General features: G+C 37.9%; 1 protein-coding gene across 1 annotated transcript in view; it reads right to left on the bottom strand.

The window, feature by feature from the left end:
* Positions 1-19,539, bottom strand: part of ATP6AP1 (ATPase H+ transporting accessory protein 1) — a 68,615-nt gene that overhangs the window by 37,240 nt on the left and 11,836 nt on the right. The window contains exons 4-6 of the mRNA XM_064446397.1: positions 16,086-16,279; positions 15,118-15,161; positions 10,378-10,463 (exon numbers count right to left, since the gene is read on the bottom strand). Coding sequence (XP_064302467.1) covers positions 10,378-10,463; positions 15,118-15,161; positions 16,086-16,279 — 324 coding nt within the window. The remainder of the gene's footprint in view (positions 1-10,377; positions 10,464-15,117; positions 15,162-16,085; positions 16,280-19,539) is intronic.

The raw sequence follows: 19,539 nt of genomic DNA, 5'->3' as shown, positions 1-19,539 counted from the left end.
CAGAGGTATCTAACTGTTAGAATACTTGGGGCTTAACTTTCACACTGTAGTGCACTAAAATGCAGAATGATGCTTTTTATGATTCATTAAATATCTGCCTGTGAAGTCACTCAATCATTTGGGCTAAACCAGAAATCCCGTGACAGAAGAACAGCTGCAGTGTTTCAATAAAATTGTAAACATTGAGGTTTTAGTAAAGTGACAAGGACAGAACAAGAACAAAATATGCCATGCAACGTCAAATCTGATGTCAGGCACCACTTTATGTATGGCTTTTATAGCAATGCTTCCATTAACAAATTTAGAAGAGGCTTGTAGCATTTTGGCAGGAGAAGGACAGATTTCTTGCCTTTTTTTTATAGGGGGTGTGCCTACCAGTGACACTAAGGACATACGTCATACAACACTCCAGTAATAGAGATCCCCATGCTAGGCTGGCATCAGCTGGTAAGCCTACATGGATCAGTACAGTGCTATGATACTAGGTTGGATCCCAGAAGAAACAAAGCCTTGTCAATCTCATGCCGGGCAAATTTGCCTCTTCTTTTACAGCATCCCAGTACCCCACCAGGCCAACAGTCTGTGCATTTATGGCCATACCACCCTGACAACACCCAGTCTTGTCTGGATTCACTGGTGAGTCCCAGAGGCTTCCCACCATTGCCTTTGCGTCTGCTGTAGTCTGGCTGGTGCTAACACAGGTGACTGCATGGGGATCTGACTGTACAGGGCTATTTCCTCATAAGATATTGGCGCCACAAGTTTTTATAAGTAGTTAATTTTCTAATTTGACAACTTTCTAAAAAGTTTGGCAACTTTCTAAATTGAAGGTGATTGAAATCAGGTTCAATTTATAGTTGTTAGCTACAACAGATGGGGTAATATGGTCCTTGCAAAGAAATAAGATCTGTATTTCAATACACAAATACTCCCATAACAGTCTGTCGACATTTTATTAACACCCTGACCTAGTTCTTTGTTTCATCTGCTAAAGCTCTAATGTGCAATCTTTGTGAACAAAAGCTTGCGTGCAATTCCAGGTTAACGGATTTTTATGGAAAAGCCTGCAGGATTTAATAAAAGTAACTGTTAGAGAGAATGTTTGAGTAGATCTATCCATCACTAAAGCAAGGATATATTTCTCTGTTAAGGTCATAAATATGCTTGAAAATCACACAAAGATTTATCCTCTATCCTAATCTTAGAGACATGTATGCTGTATTTATGAGTTTAATGACTGCATATGCACAATGGATATGTATGAATAATGATAGCCCTTCTTTTCTGTTTCAAATGGCAGAAAATCATTAGCTGATGGCTTTGAACAGTCTAATGCTTCAGGGGATCACAGGTGGGGTAAGACTTCGAAAGTGGAGAAAAACACAACCACTACGTGCACAAATATGGCAGATACAGAACTGCACAGCAGAATGCCTTCCTACCACAAAACAATTAATTTCTAAAATTGAAACATTTTGTGGCACTACACAGAGTGAAAAGAAAGATAGAATATGATATGCCAGTTGAAACTAATATGAAATAATCCAGACGTCTTCTAACTATTCTTAACTGTGTTACAGATTGGATGCACTAAATCTTCCCAGGATCAGGAATCTGCATTTTACAGATTTTTGGCAAATTTTTATGTCATGTGTTGGTAAAGTGCGTCTTTGTTCCTCTAACAGCTATTCTTTTAGCACAGACAATAGAGGCTGCTCTAGAAATCAAATAGTGCAGGATGTAAATGCTTTTGCCAGTGCATGGGGCATCTGTGTGGTTTTACCAGCTTTATTCATTTAATTCCCTTTAGAGGGAAGGAAGACAAGAAGTACTGCAGGTATATGTTTAGGGCAAGGTTGCTCTGACCACAGGCTCATTTGCAGTTTCTAAGCCTTTGCATCCCCCAAATGGGAATGTATGTCTGCCTCTGAAAAAGGTCACGCCTATGGGCTTTGGTGTACAGAGAACGTGCTGAAGAAACAGGTCTCTTCTCACCAGCACCGATGAATGGGGAAAGGATTCAGAGTTCTCAGAGGCAACTTGCAGATCTTTAATTACAGGGATCTTGAGAATGAAACCTATTTCACCACACTCAAAGTAGGGAAAACTGCCCCAAGCTTGGGGTTTTACCTGCCCGATTTCCAGCTGAGCTTCCTTTAGTGGAGCTTTGTTTAGTCTGTTGGCTGCCTCTTCTGGCTCATGGTCTTCAGTTAAATAAGTTACTTATTAGATTTCACATTCCTGTTCTAGAGAAATGCTGTCTCAATATCCCAACCTTCCACTGACAAGACACAAGACAGCTAAACTGCGTGAGAGCAAAGGTCCACATACCTCACTGCCAGTGCTACTGATAGTAACTGGCAGCTAAAAACAAGAAAATGGTAAATACAAACAATATTTGTCCCAGGTTACCCTCCTTGATTTCTGTAATCTTTGGGTTAGAAACCTCCAGATAAACATTCAAATGCATGTGTAATAGGATTTTCTTTCCTATCCTTCCTTCCCATCCTTCCTTCCTATCTTTATTCCATTAGTTCACCAAAACACTGAAATCCATGTGCTTTTGTCACCCCAAAATTGTTTATTTTGTTTCTTTAAAGGTATTTGGTGCTTCTGAATTCCTGTGTTATGGTCTGTGAGCGGTGATAATTGTGAATACTGGCCGAGACAGTGAGCAATTATTTCCTGTTTAACCCTTCCGTGTTATTGATGTTTTTATTTACTATTTCCCTCTGGAATTGTCACTTTTCCTAGCTAAAATATTTTAATCTCTTATCTCTACTGTATCTCTTTGGAGATGGGATGGCCAATATCACACACACTATTCCACTGACTTGTATTCACTAAGGGCTTAGAGAACTAATTGACTCTTGCTGCTTTGCCCTTGTCCTTTCCAAATGATTGGTAACACTGCTCACTATTCATCCCACTGCTGACTGCTGGGATGTTCCAAAAGATCTACCCACGGCCACACTGTGAGAAACAGCAACCACTCAACGCAGTGTAATATGCATATGTAAGGTTTTCTTTATGTGTGTTACTTCCTTCACACTGGATTTCAGCTGTCATTTTATCACCCCGTAACGCAGTGCTGTGAGTGGTTTCTCCAGCTTGTCAATACATCAGCAAACTTTGGCACCTTCAGATTTCAGTCCCCTTTCCATACTAACAACGACTCTGTTGAACAGCGTAGGTAACAACATCAATCCTCACGGAGTTCTACGGGTAATCACTCTCCACTGTAAACACCAAGCCTTTGTTTTTTATCCTTTGTTTCCTACCTTTATTTTTTTCATTTTTGTCCAAAAATAATTTCACTTTTTAAGCTTTTTTTTACTGTAGCAACAGGATTTAATGCCTCTCAAAGAACACTGAATCCATGTTGTATTTTCTTCATATATCCACATATTCTCTACTTTATTTTTAACCAGTTTTGTCAGTACAGAAGATAGGTTTCCTGGTTGTGTTTCTTCAGAAATAGAGAACCTCTTTTCAAACCCCATGTTATACTTGTCACTTCCTGCTCTTCTGGAGTTAAGGCCAAACTAATATATAATTTTTATATATACATATATATTATATAAATTATGATTTATAAGTTGTATATTAGAAATCATGACAATTGATAGTTTGGCAGTTTGTTATCTCATTTTACTTAAAACTTGGGTAAAAATTATCTGACCTTGGTGATATGATACTATTCATTTTACTGATTTATTCTGAAATCTCTTCTACTACTACCTCAGTAACAAAAAAAGTTTTTGAGGCTTGATGACTACTGAAAAAGTCTTTGAAGTGAGAACTTCTCTATGTTCCACCACAGAGATGATCAACACACAGACTCACTTGGCTTTGTGTTGTCACTCATTTTTCAGAGTTCCTCTTTTTTATTATGCTCTCTGAACAAATTCCTGTCTAATGTGTTTTTATTAATCTTTTTATTAGTCTTTTGCACATTACTCCTCTGAATCTCTTTAAGTCTGCCATATGATTTTGCACTGAAATTGCAAGAATTTATATTCCTTTTAATTTTCTGAATGCATACAGGGCTTTGCTTTTTGAAGCATGGCTTTATTACTTTTAATAGTCTCACCTCTTCCACTCTCTTGTTTAGTTATGACACAGTCTGGGATGCTTCCATGTGGGGAGGAGGGTGAGGGAAAAGAAGCAGTCTTTCAAAAATGTATTTTGACATATAGTTTGAGCTTTTAATAGATTGTATTTAAACAGTTTACATTCCATCTAGAGTGTCAGTCAACATAATTAGTGAAGCTTACCGGGCAGTTCACCAAAACACAGATACATGGATCATTTCAATCTTTAGGTTAAACTCGTATCACTTGGATGCTATATGCGGCCTCAGTCTGCAAAGACTCTGCTCCTAGAATAGGACTCTAGAATTCCCAGAATACTTATCTTTGTCTCCTTGAATCCAAACTTTGTTTAAGATACAATGGCAGTCCTTTACAGATCTATTCTGTCGCTCTAATAAATTTTTTACCTTGGCATTTGCCTTCCAGCACATTTTTAGCATGCCTATCAACATGCCATATTGATATGCTTCTTTACAGTTATGCATTCCATCTATTATATCCTATTTTATAATTGTATCTTAATTTTTATCTGAATTATCATGTTTATGACCTCTGCCTAAATATGACTATATTTTTAAGAGTATTCTTTGAAGTTTTTATACCTGCATTTTACCATTTTCTGTTGTCTCCTAAGACAGAATTAATCCTCACCTCTGTCACACTCCACCATTGCTCCGCCACCTCAGTTCTCCTGGTCCTTAGTTTTAAATGCAAAATAAATACAACTTTCTATTTTGGTGTATATCGAACACCTGTATAGGTTTCATCTATGCCTTAAAAAGTTAGATAGCTTCTGAAAATAAAAATATTGTTCTGATTAGGAAAGAATAATAGTTTAGTTCCGTGCTGCCCTTCATTTCCCAGCGAAGTCAATAAGCATGTATATATAAAACATAAATATAAAATGAAAGTTAAAGTTGCAAAAATGTTTGAAGTAATTGAATATTAATGCCATAGTGCAAAGTCTAGGGTTAAAGGTATAACACTAGTTTTCAGATATTTCCCTGAACTCTCCACTGACACATGGAATGAATCATAGAGAATTGCTAGCAAGCATTTCTCACACCCTTAGCATTCAATTTCTGAGCTAATTTGGCTAAATGTTTATTCATTTTTTTCCTCTACAGTGACACGTAACTAGCTTCAACCAGCCCTAAGCAGTTTTTTTTTAATTATTTAAAAAGATTCTACCTCTAGTAAACAAAAAAACCCTGAGTTAGCTAGGAAATAATTAAGTGTATAAACTTCATCTACATATTAAAATTTATTTTTTTATTATAATGACATTTTTTAAGTGGAGAGAGGACTAAAGGATGAGGAATTCCTGTGGTTTCTTCTTTTAGGCTGCAAGAACTGATGTTTTATTATACTATGTCAAACTACAGTTGCTCCTTCAAATGTAAAAATACAAGAGTAAGTGAATAAGGCAATTCCTATATTCAAGGATGCATAAGGATGTTAACCCTACAACCCCAACTCCTACAAATGGCATTAAAAGCATTTTTCTAATATTTGGTTCATGGGGAAGCTCCCACTGCATAATGTTTGAGTATATTAAATTGTTAAAAGTATTCCATTAATCAGAAGCTGTGAAGTCAGTGCTGTGGCTGTTACAGAGTTTAGTCTCCTCGTAACGGTGAGATGTGCTGGTTTGGGCTGGGATAAAGTTAATTTTCTTCATAGTAGCTAGTGTGGGGCTATGTTTTGGATTTGTGCTGAAAATAGTGTTAATAAGACAAGGATGTTTTCATTACTGCTGAGCAGTGCTTACACAGAGTCAAGGCCTTTGCTGCTTCTTACCCCACCCCACCAGCGAGTGGGCTGGGGGTGCACAAGAAGCTGGGAGGGGGCACAGCCAGGACAGCTGACCCCAACTGACCAAAGGAATATTCCACACCATATGACATTATGCTCAGTATATAAAACTGGGGAAAGAAGAAGGAAGGGGGGGGCGTTCGGAGTGATGGCGTTTGTCTTCCCAAGTAACCATTATGTGTGATGGAGCCCTGCTTTCCTGGAGACGGCTGAACACCTGCCTGCCCATGGGAAGGAGTGAGTGAATTCCTTGTTTTGCTTTGCTTGCATGTGTGGCTTTTGCTTTACCTGTTAAACTGTCTTTATCTCAACCCATGAGTTTTCTCACTGTTACTCTTCTGATTGTCTCCCCCATCCCACTGCGAGGGGAGTGAGCGAGCGGCTGCGTGGGGTTTGGTTGCCGGCTGGGGTTAAACCATGACATAGTCAACAAAAAAGAGAGGAGCTGGATGTAAGTGGAAGATGCAGCACTGCAAAATGTAATGCATTTTTAAAAATGCATTAGGCAGAAGGCAGAAGGCAGAAACAAAATGCAACCACAAGCACTTGTCAAAGATAAAGCCTTTTCATGCTCTTTTCAGCTGGAGTGCACATCAATAGAACGTGAGGATCAATACCTTCAGGACACACTTTTGAAGAGTCAAATGCAACCACTTGTGCTGCAGATGCCCATGTTACTTATGGCCGAATAAAGTTCCTATAGCTCATATTGCTTGGCTCTGAGTGGGATCAAAGACCCAACACACTTATACATGAACTAAAGCAGACAGCTTGTAGAATGAAGCAGTCAAAAGCCCATGGTAGCTGAAGTGCTCTGAAAATGTGGAGGCAGTAGAGAAGGTTTAAACAGCACTTCACAATGCATCTGTAAAAAGTGGAGTCAGCAAAATGAATATTGGCTGGGAAGTAGCTATAAATCTCCTTTTGGCAATCTGTGGTTCCTCAGCATTCAATCTAACTGGGAAGAGATAACAACTATAAAGCTGTCTTGCAGAAGTTTCAGAGGCAAACTTGTAAAAATGTGACATGGACATCATGAGGATCTGAAGGATGGGAAACATGAGATTTATGATTTGAGGCATATCTACTTTTCAATAACTGCAGCCTTTTTAACCTCTTCAATTCCAACAGCACAGGTGAAATTATGCATTACAACGACAAGCCAAGAAATCTAATTATCTGCAAGCACAAGTGTGTGGGGGTGTGTGTGACTTTGATCATGGTCCCCAAGAACACAAAAAATCATACATTCATAAGAACTCCTGATGCAAGAGTGGAACAAGGACTGCAGAGGGGTTTGGTTCTCCTGAAGAAAAATAAGCTGCCAAATGAGTTTCAAGGGGGAGAAAGGTCTTGTCAGAAGAGTCCTCAGTTCTTGGGGTAGGTTTCTGGTTTTTAATGGAAAAGAAGATGAGAAATGTTGAGTGAGAGTTGTCTGACTAGATGTATATGTTGAGATCTGATCTAAGCATTGGGACTGCCTTTATGGTTATCAGAGACAAAGGAGATTACAAAGGGTGAGTTTCATCTCATCCTGCAGCAGTCCCCTACAAAGTAGGTCAGAAAGACTATACCCTAAAAGGCCTTTGGTTGTAAAGAGAACTGTGGTTGATGGCTTCAGATGTAGATATTTACACTTTACTTGCCCAGAAGTAGGTGATACAAATCATTCTGTCAGTGTCAGCCCAACCCAGCCAGGCCTCAAAGGCCTTTTAGAACAAGAGTTGCAAGACATGGCAGTTGCCTTGTTGGAGGAAGGCAGATCTTTTCAACACGATGGGATATCCAGAGGAATCATCAACAGGTTAGTGAAACCATTTCAAGTAGTCCACTGAACAGCCTCTGTTTCACGGTCTTAATTTTGTCTCCCAGCTTCAAATTTGGAAATTGGAACAGAACAAGAACGAGCCTGAATAAATCTCCATCTTGCATTGGGGCTATTAACTGGTAACTACGGTAGCCTAAAGGGTTCTGTGGCTGCACTAACTAAACAGCGCTTTTTCATCAAATCAGAGAAGAGACTCAATCATAGGGGAGTTTTTCTTTCTGTCTCATTAATTCACTTTCTGTGAAGCCAATACCACTCTGGAATCTTTTCCAATATATACATTTCTCACATTTATTTTTCTGTGCTTGAAGCAATGGAAGAATGTGTGAATATAACAAGATGATACTATGAAGCCATTAAGTGCCCAACAGCAAGGGGGTAGAGCTATTGGGAGAGAAGTATCTCATAGCCCCAGTGTTTGGGAGCTTCACTGAATAAAGTTAATTTATCTGATCAGAAGGAGCTGTCTGTCTTTTTTTGTGTGTGTCATGCTTACAGCTCATTTCCTTCATCAAGGAGACAAAGTCAACTTAGTAAATGCAAATCTTTCATACTGAATGATTGCTATTGATTTTCGTATGTACTAAGCAATGTAAACTCTTTTCCCATATGATCAAAGCCTTTCACCTCTCATATATAGTGATCTTGCTTATCACTGGGGAGTGACCCTGTAACTTCTAGATCATGGAATATAGTCTTTATAGCTTAAGGTAAGGGAGTCAGTCGTTTAGCTTAAGGCTACAAAGCTGTTCACATCTCATGTAGTTCAAGCACAGCCAAAGATATGCAATACATATTTAGAAGAGGTTACATGCAAATGTACAGACTGACGAACCCTCAGAGGTACCTTCCATTTTGCCCTTTCTAGCTCTGTACAAAAGCTGATAACCTTGAACGCACTGAAATAATTTAAAGTTATTGTGGGGGAAAAAATATGCTTCAAATGGTTTCATATGGCATCGAATGTAAGGAATTAAAAAAAGTTTAAATTGCTTATTTTTAAAAAATGCAGAACATCTTAAAATGCATTGCTTTAATTATTTAAAAGTGCTCCAGTTGCTCAGACTAAGTCACTTTAATTTAGAAAACCTGCTGAAATATGCATAGATTTTAAATTCAACAAACTTTTAAAGTTGCTAAAAAAAATTCCTTCTCTTGAAACCAATTCTTTCATTAATTAAAAATATTTTTCATTCCAATTGTTCTAAATGCAATTTGCAGCTAAGAATGCCCATGTCCCTTTGATTTCAAACAGTAAAAAGCCACTATAACTATATCATCTTTATTTTTATTTTAGGTCTTTCTTAAAAAAATAATGCAGTATTTTACAAAAAGGGAAGATCAAAAGTCTTGGACTCACGTCCTCTCCTTTACCACAAGAAACATACAGCACAGAGAATATCAACATGAGTTTCCTCATGCTGCTCTGTCTTTGTATTCTAACTCAGGTTTTCTTCAGTAGAACTAGCCTTTTTCCTAGAGTTTGAAGGGACTATTCTGATCACCTTGTTGGACAGCCAGAGGTTCAAGATCCTACCTCCCTGCAACAACCCAGATAATCTCTGATCAGGCATAGAACGCTTTGGGGGGGCTCATCTGCTTCTGGCTTAAAAAACATTTCTGAAGTGCAGTCAAGTTTCCTCTTAATCTTCTTTTGGATAAGCTAACGGGACTTCCCTCCATACCCATTTAAAACAGGTTTTCTAGGTTTCTTGTGTTAAGAACAGTTGTGAATTTTTGTTACTGTTCATTCCTGAAAATCCTCCAGCTTCTCAAGATCCTGTCTGTAGTGCTCACACTAGATCTAGGCAATCCCACTAATGGCTTTCCTGTTGCCTAAATCAAGGAAATTTTATCTTCTGTATTTTCAAACAACGTTATCTTGAGTTTGAATTAAAATTCAAATTAAGCTAAACATCATATTAGGAGCTCATATTTGTTATCATTGGAACAGAGAGACATGTTTCTTTCAAAGTTGCTGATTTTTAAGATACAGCCCATCCCTCATATACCTCTCTCCTTAGTGGGAACGGTGTTCTGTTTCCCTCAAGGCATGACAGTCTGCATTGAAACTGAAATTTTAATATTTCTTGATTACAGCCTGTATGCCAGACAAAACAGATCACTGCAAAAATAACCACTCTGCATTGCTACTTACTGCTGACATAATATGATGTGATCTATAAATGACGTTCTGACTATCATCAAGGGTGAAAACTTTACGTTCTAATTGTAAATACCAATTATTGACTAAAAGGAATGAAAAAAAGTTAATTTAAAATGGATACGTTAGTAGCCTTCAGTTAATTAACACACTGAGAAGCTCAGTAAGGTTTCACATAGAATTTACTATAAAACCATTAGAGTTAAATGGAAAAAAACCTAAAATTACAGTTCTTAAAAATAATAACAAGTTCTAAAGACAATGGCAGAGTTATGGTCTCCAGAACAGTAAAACTTTAATAGTTATGTGATATAGCTATTGCATGTGAAAATTCATGCAACAATTTGTGGTCAGAACTCCACATAATACAGATTGCTTCCTTGTTAATCTTGAAAATAATCTATAGCATTCCTCTGCAAACATTAAGTTGTTAGATGCCAAAAGTTTGACAGTTGTAGGCACTGAAGATTACTCACCCTTGAAGGTCTCACTGCAGTATAAATTACTGAAAAACTAATCCCTCGTTCCTGCAGATCCATGGTCAGTCTTCCAATTATTTTGTCTATAAACAGAAACATGTATAATTTAACAAACTGTAAGCTGAGAAAGCTGAAATCCTACAGTAGTTGGAGAAGTAATGAGCTAGATGTTTAAGCTTATTTAGTTTATCTAAGCAATTTAGGTGCTTGTAACATTTTTATGTCAATAGGTATAAATGGGATAAGACATGTTCGGTGTCTTGAAAAATGCACAATTTCAGTGAGATAATACAAGACAAATACATTAAAATTCAAAAAAAAGGAGTGACTTTGAAACTGAAAAGTAAATACTGTAGAAACAGTACCTGAAAGCTTGAACTTCAGGCAATTAAAAGCAAAAGCAGAAGAAATTTCTTAGAGATAAGAGCAGAATGCATATACTGTTAGTTAAATGACCAGTTAATAAATAAATAATAAATATAAATGCAAGTAGCATTATTCTCTGAATTACAAAATACACAGAAGCGATCACTAAGAAGTGATACTCAAAATGTAGTGGTTAGTTTGGGGCATGATATGCATAATATTGGCAGCAATATTCCTTTTTGCTTCAGTGGATTTAAAGCCGGATTCTGCACCCTCAACAGGATATGGAAAATTTTGCTGTTGACTACAGTGGAAATATGATAGAATATTTCTGAAGAAGGAAGGGGAAGTCAAGTAAGGAAGAGAGGACCTTTCAAAGAAGGCCAAAGACGCCTCTACACAAGATCCTCCTTTAGTTCTGAACCCACAGGCAGTTGTGACAAATACTTACAACTGATAAAGATTTTCAAGCTGCATACAGATATATTAACACCTGCTTATGATAACGTGAATAATAGTTGTGAATCAAGAACCATTATTAGTGTTGTTATTGGGACTGATAGAGAAATAAGCAAGCAGACTCACATTTACTGTTCAGTGCCTTCCTACTTCTCATCCATGTAGCAGTCTGGTGAATGGATATTTTATAGGCTGGACATACATGCTTCTCGGATTTCGAGGTTATACTTCACAGAAATTGTATTTCATTTTCATGTACTGGAAGTAAAGCTTATATTATTATCTTTTTTAACCTCTTCTATTTACAGTAACTATGGTCTCCTGGCTGAGTAAAATGTTTTGCTTTTGTAAAAATGCAAGCATTGGTTTTTCTGCGGTGTTTTAACCAAACTGATTTCCTCACATCAGTCAAGAATCCTAGTTGCGTAGATTTTTCTTCTAAAAAATTATTGCTAAAAGGACCTACTAGAAGAAATGGGCTTACTCAGAAAAACAACTGCTTATATACTACTAGTGTAATTACACTGTGTGTGGAGGTCCAAGGCATTATATAATGTAGATTTTGTATTCTACATGCACAGAGTGCAACTCACTGGAAATTCTCAGCAGCCCCAGCTAAAATTTGGGAAAGAAAAGATAATACATAGAAAAATGCATAGATTGGCTTTGCTTTTTCTTACATTAAAGCAACCGATTGCTTTCTGAAATAGCATGTTATTTGCATTTCACTTCAGTAAGGAGCTACATGTAACTATAGTTACCAGTAACATCTATAACTCTTGCCTTTGGGAAGATTCTAGAGGCAATTCCTTCATTCAGAGAAGGTGCTGTGAACAGCCTTATGACAACAGAGTTGATGTAGATCTTTGTTTGTCTGTGATCAAAACTCTCCCTTGTTTATGAAATATTTGCAAATTCTCCAAGGGAAAGGGCCCAGATTTTCCACCATATTTTAAAGCACCTAAATTACATGTCTACGTGGGAACATTAGTCATCCCAGGCTCTTTCTTTAATGGAACAAGAGGCATCCCCAGATGGTGATATTGATGTTAGAGTGACTTCAGAGTGGTTCTGCTGGAGGGGTTTTTTTTATTATTATTTTAGGTAGCATGGGTCAAGGAAACACTACATAGATCTAAGAACGTAAAACAGTTTGTCTGGGATAACACCTTCCAGTTAGCATAACTGCCTGCATCTATGCCCTGCCGGAAGGATGAAACCTTTCTAACAAATTGAAGACGCATCCCTTGGGTTTCACCAGGGAGTGCAGGATTAGCGCTATTATTAATTTCTAATCTACCTTAATTTCTTTGTGTGATTTTATACATGGATGGAAGGGATTGAAGAAATTAGCTGAGAAGCAATGTTCTGGAAGGAGAAAAGTGGAAAGAAAGGAGTAGTATAAACTATGAACAAGAGAGAAAGAACAGAAAAGAGCAAGATGAGAGGGAGGAAAATGGGAGAGAAGAGAAAGAGCAGAAACAGGAATGCACTGAGAATCAGAGTGGAAAAAGGAACACATGCCTCATCTTATGCACATGGAGTCATAGGTGGCTTTGCCATTGATTCTGAGGTATGCTGGATCTAGCAGGTACGACTGACCTGACAGAATGCAACCTTCTCCTGAGCAGAGATACATTTAGGAAAACTGGCAAAAACTGAGTAATAATGTCAAACTACCTTATGCAAAAGAAAGAAAGAAGAAATACTGAAAAGAAGCATAAAGAAAACAGTGAGTCTGAATCCCTTGAAACTTGAGCAGATTTGGATTCTGAATTCCAGTTTGGATTTTGTAATGGGTCTCATTTTAATAATGTGCTAAAAACCTCTGCTTACTCCAGCTTCTAGATATTTCAGAACAGCACATTTCCCTTGGGCAGAATCTGAGCCCATTTGTTCTGCCTTACAGAGCTTCCTGTCTGCAGTGAGTAAAACAGCAGGAGAGATTTCTCTGACATTTTATTATATCAGATTTTAGAGCTCTCTTCAGCGGAAAGGAAAGAAGTTGCTGTGACAAACATAAGAGGGTTTGTGTAGGCAGCCTACTACAGGTCTGCAGTGTTTTTATATGGGTTCACTGTTGATACTGCGAAAACGAATTTACAAGCAATATTTATGGGTTAACAATTCTCTTGTCACATTGCAGGTATGTGACAAATAGTATTTTTTGTTGCTTACCCAGGTAGGATCTAGCAGCAGTCCATCTGTAACAAACACCAATCATGACCTTGCAAGCAGTTCTGACCTTGAAGGGTCTCCTGACAGCAATATTTGACAAATGACTGTGGTTGTGCTGCAGACAGTACCTAGACACCCAGACCTGCTGAAGCCCAGACTGCATGACTTGGAAGACTGTGTTTGGGACATTTATCTATTACTTTTGGAATGACTCTTCTGACTCTCTCTCATCTGTTGCACAGACTTTCAGTGGGATATTTTTCAGGAACTGTGGTTCAGTAACCTTCATCTAAATTAAAAACGCCTGCTGATGTTATTTCCAGTTTTTATTCAGCGATGCATTGAGTGGCTTCATTGACAAATAAACCAGAAGGTGAGGATTCAGCCCACACTCCCACTTTTCTAGAGCACAGCTGAGATGTAGAATACTAAGTGCAGATGTCGCATTTGGACATACAAAGTGCCACATCTTCCCTGATCCATACACCTCTTTCCTGATAACACCTAGTTGACGCTAACTGGAAAGTTGGTATAGCCGGTTCCTCCATCATCCCACAGGTCCCCTGTTAACTTTGCTGTTCCAAAACAAAGTAGCCTGAGAGAGGGTTTGGGAAGCTTATTCTTAAGTTTGTGCAGCTGATGAAAGGAACATCCCATGAAGAAAAAGCTAACGTTTAGCCAAGGCCAACATTAGGCCAAGGCTTTTCCTATCTAATATGCTCTGGGGACAAGAAAAAAGAACCAAACAACTCTGCAATTCAGAGATGGAAATCCAGCTCCTTATTTTAGTAAAAAAAACACGCTCACTTTGGAGTAGCATAAAAAACAAAGATAAAAGGACACCACTGATTCCAGTACTAAGGTATTTCCCCCTGATTTGCAAATGTGCTTCTGATTTTACACCCCCAGCTCTAAGACTGACCGACTGAAGACTGAGAAACAGTCATAGGCACTAAGGACAACTTAATGCCATGACACATAATGTTTAATTATCAGCCTGCTATGCTATACTACACTACACTGTATGTCCCTGAAACTACCACTACAGTGATTTGCAGACTTTATAACTCCATCTCTAGAGTAGTAAGCAAAAGCCCTGCAAAAAACCAGATGTATCTCAGTGCCTTTTTGGTGTATGACACCACTTTTTCAGCCAGCTGCTAGGCAAGAAAAGTTTTATTACAGTGTTATAGGGAGAGATTCAGCTGTAACAAGTAGCCTTTAATACCTACAAAACCAATAAAAGTCTCTAAAATCACAGGTTGTGATGGGCATCAGTATTGTTTTACAAAGGCTAGAAAAACATTTCCTATTCATTCAGACACCCTCTGTTGAGACCAAGATCTTCAAACTGCCGGACGGGTGTGACACCTCCAGTGCCGGTGTGAGAGGTGAGATCCAAGGAGGCAGCCTGAGCTGCACGGAGATGCAGGGCTGGTACTCTGAACTGGGAGGATCTCAGAGCATGAGCAAAGGCCTGTGCCTGAAGCAGAGGTGAATTATCATTATGTTTCAGGTCACAGAGCTGTATCCATTTCAGTGGATTTTGAATCAGACACTCAGTACTTCAACACTATGATAACTGACTGCTTGTAAGTACTATAGATGGGGAAAAGAAAACCCTTAAATAGTAGAATTACAGCAAAACCCAGGAACTAGAGAATACAATCTGCTCAAGAGAAAACACAGACTTAAATGACGAAATGTTAGTTATATCTTGGTCATATATCTTACCATTTTCAGCAATTGCTTCCAGGGTGGAAACCATATTGAAACCACTACAAAAAGAGTGTGAGAAAAATAATTAAAAATCTTTTCTAGGCAAGAACAATGTGAACCAGAAATATACAAAGACACAGACTAGTAAAAGGATCGCTGGCATCCTTCATCTCCTCCTTATGACCTTTTTCTTCTGCAAAGCCATTAATAGCATAATTATATAATTATATATATAAAATATATAATATATAATTTTAAAAAATATAATAATATATAATTATATAATTGCACTTCCTTAGGACCCATTGATACATGCACTGTATACCAACATGTACAAAGGCCCAAGTAACAGGCTAGGAAGAAGAGCAGGAGAAGTTGAGCACAGGGACTCGATATACCCATGCCTTATATTTTCTAAACATACATGCACTTGAAGGAACAGTCTAGCTCCACTTCCATTAGATCACACTTGTCATAGGCCTGGAAACATGAAGAATTATAGCCCTTCTCATAGTCCTCCTCTTCTTTCTCGAGTGATGAAACCCACTCTTTTTATTCATAATAACTTCAGGTTTGTCTGTATGTTTATTTGCTTGTTTATTTACCCTGCCAGTTTGTTGACCCCTGGAATGCCTTCTAGCAATTAATTCTGCAGGTTAATCATGTGTTGCATAAAATAATTCAGCCTTTCTGCTAAAAGTGTGTTGCCATTTAGTTTTATTAGTTGTCCCTTTGTTCTCATATAATGAGGCAGACAAAATAGGAACGCCTGACTGACTTTCTCAACATAATTCATCTATTACACCTGGTAAGCTCATCAGGGGACTTTAAAAAACACCAAATTCACCCTTGCAAGAAAAATAACTTTTCTAATCTTGTAAGCTTCCACTTTGGTTTTTATATTTCCCGAATATAAGTGACATTTTCAAAAGCTTTAAAAATCATGCACACATGGGTCAGTTTTGTTTGTGACAAGCTCCTACCTGACGAGTGGTTGTAGCTGAACCACCAGTAAGTTTGGTTTAGATGTATTCACTTCCACTTGAGAGACATTGAGATTAGTTATGTTTGTTAACTTCCAATCTCCTGACTCCTGAAGAAAGCTCAGAAGGTACCTGGTAGCCTCACAGTCAACAGCCGGTAAAACTAAAGATGAAGGAGAAGACTGAAGAATTTCCTGTAATAAATTTATGAACAGCTTATTTAGTTGCTTAATAACTAAACACAAACCTTTCTTTTATGTATCCTTAATTTAATATTCAAGGGTGAAGAACCACCATGGTAAACACTATGTGAGTTCTCACCAGCTTGATGCTGGCTGCAGGTAGCTCCTGGAAAGGGGCAGTGAAGGGACACTTGTGTTGCTCCTATTCCTGATTATGCACCTTTGCGGGGCAAGCTTAAGGCACTCGGTGACATCAAATTCTTACTGTCCTTTCCACATGTGTGGTGGAAAAGGAGAGACAGAAGATGTAGAAGTTCTCAAGCTAAGAATGTAAAAGCTCATCAGACGACCATCTAACTAAATGCCCTCAGAAGCGAGAAGAATCAATGTGAGACACCTCAAGTTCCAGCAGCTCTATTCAGTACAGGGTCATACTTAATATATACATAATACACAATACATAATAAATGCCCTTCCTTTGTGTACATCCTGCTGGTACAGCACACAGTACAGATAAGTGCCTAGTTTGTAACTATTAATTAAAGCAAGCTACATGTTTCAGGATCTACAGAGCCTCCAGACACACACACAAAGAAAACTCCTGTCATGTATTTGCTGTCTTTCTACTCAAAGTGCAAATTATAAAGCTCAGGCTGGACTGGTTCTGATAATCGAGCATCAGAGTATCTATCACTTTTTTATAATTTTCATAGCTGAGTTTCTGAGGAAAAAATTGAGTGAAATGCATTTAAAAACATTTTCTTTTTATGAATTTAAAACCCGCAGAGTCAAAATGCTTCTTTTCAAAAGGTTTTTCTTGATAATAAAATTAACTTGAAATGTTCTGGGAAGGAAAATGCAAGATAGAGACATAAGAATATTCAAAATTAGTGTACTCCAAATTTAATGTGAATATTTGAAGACATTTTTTCATTGAGTCCTAGTTTACAACTTGTTAACTTTGCTGTCCCATTTTCTACATTTAAGTCTAGATTGGGTCTGTCACTTGATCCAACATTCAGATATTTAAGTTGTTACAGGCTCTCTCTCCCCCTCTCACTGATGCAAGTGTTGTAGTCTTGCTAACACTTTTCTCCTCCTACTCTTTTTCCTTTTTGTCTGTTCTCTGACTGCCTACCACTTTTCTGACCTGCTCGGGTTCTTTCTAATTGCTCACATGTTTTCCTTCCTAGGCAAAGGCTAGTTACGTTCACTTTTCTATAGAAGCTCATAAGGGAGGATTATGCAGCATTGTCTGATTTGCCAGACTGATAGAAAAATAACTGCAGAAATAAAAATAGAGCAGAAAGCACTGATCTGGTTCACAGGTCTTTGAGTAGTGTTTTTAGCAGCGCCTGGAAGGAAAGGATGATACATTTCATTTTAGTTTGTTTACATATATGAATTTAGAGCTAAAATCCTGAGCAATAGTCAATTATTTTATTTTATTTTCAATATTTTAATACCTTGCCCCCTAGCAGCAGCCAGAATGGGCAGCAGCCACTTCTTCCAAGGATATATATTAAGCAGATTACTCATTTATTGTAGAATAAGATACAAAATGCATCATTACTGAGTAATATCTGAATTATGCCTCTGCTCCTAACCAATCCTGCACTGCCATCTGTCTCAGCTTCCAGCCACTGGTATTCAACTGTTTTCCATCTGAAGGGCAGACACAGCTGAGGAGACACAGCCTCAAATAGCCATTCTGATCCCATGCCTCTTGTTTGTCCTTCCTGACATTTGGCCGCTGCACCCTTGTCTTTACAATACCCATATGTTGCTTTATGCATTTTAGGATTTCAACTACCTTGCATGTTCAAAACCCGAGAACTCCAAAAAAGGACGGGGAACAAAGAGACTACTGAGAAACACCTGATTTTGCATTCCGCTAAAGGATGAAACAAAGAGGTACAACCTCACAGTAGCTAGGAAAGGGAGAAGAAGAGGGAGAGGGAAAGGGAGAGGAAGAGGGAGAGGGAAGAAGACCTCCTATTGAGCTGTTGGACTGATAGCACAACTTCCTACATTAAATGCCAGAATCTATAACCTGTCTATGGGCAGCTTACTGTAATTATGAATACATTTACCTTCTTTAGTGTCCCCTGAAGCACCTCTCCTGAGTGAAATATTATTAAGAAACTTCATTCTTGGATCACATATATCGGTCTTCATGTTGTTTTGAATATAAGTGTGGGATGACTCTGTCTACATTTCTAGCCATCGTCAAGCCAAGTAGCTGCACTATGATAAAGCTGTGCTTGGACTTACTTGCCCTGCTGTAGTTTCAGTGTTATGTTAATTGGATTGATATTACAGCTAAGCAATTTGAAGCTGGAATGGAGTAAATTTAGGTCTACCATTAAAAAACCTGTTAAAATCTTTGTTAAAAACTCATGCATCCACCTATAAAAGACCATGTGGGCATAGTCATTGTTCTGAACTAGTTTATGTTTGGCATCAAAGCTGATAGACAGTCCTATAATAGAAATATTACTAAACAGGCTCTTATATTGCTTCTGAAAATATTTGGGAACCTAAACCTGAAGTAGGCAGGCTCTTGCATGTAAAAGAGATCTTTTATATCTTCATCTTTTACATGTGAGTATGGAATTAGAAATACTGAAGTATTGTACTTCTTTTCTAAAGCATTGGTCAATGGGTTATCTATAAAACAGAAAAATCTATTCAAACAGATTTGGAAGCACATCTGTTTCTACACACCGTGAGAACTGCAAAAAAAATTATCATTTTTGCATTTTAACTTTCCAAATACAATTAATCTTACAAACTCTTACACTATACCTGTGTTCTCCAAATGTATGCGTAAATCTATATATTATTATTTTATATTATTAACGAAAACTGATCTGATGCATTTCAGCTGATAAAATATGTTGCAGATTCAGAAAGTTTTGTTGAACAAACCTCCATACCACTGTACTGTATGATGGCAAACATGGCACCAGATTTTTTTTCATGGAACTATATGAACTTATGAACTATATGAACATGGAACTTACAGACAGGAACTATAGAGGAACTATAGAGAAGCAAAGCTGAAGTCCAAGAATGGAAGGAACTATTCCAAAGATTGAAATACAGGCTATAACAAGAAGGAAGGATTGTACTGGGAAAAAGCTGACATGGCTTTTGCAAAAAGAAGCTGTCCTTTGCAATTCTGCTGGAAATCTGTGAAGGAGTCAATAGTCACGTACACTGGAGAGCTCTAGCTGATAAAGTGTACTTGGATCGACAAAAGGCACTGG

Source organism: Phalacrocorax carbo, chromosome 1 (genome assembly GCF_963921805.1).
Source record: "Phalacrocorax carbo chromosome 1, bPhaCar2.1, whole genome shotgun sequence".
Lineage (NCBI taxonomy): Eukaryota > Metazoa > Chordata > Aves > Suliformes > Phalacrocoracidae > Phalacrocorax > Phalacrocorax carbo.
This window is presented reverse-complemented; position numbering and strand designations above follow the sequence as displayed.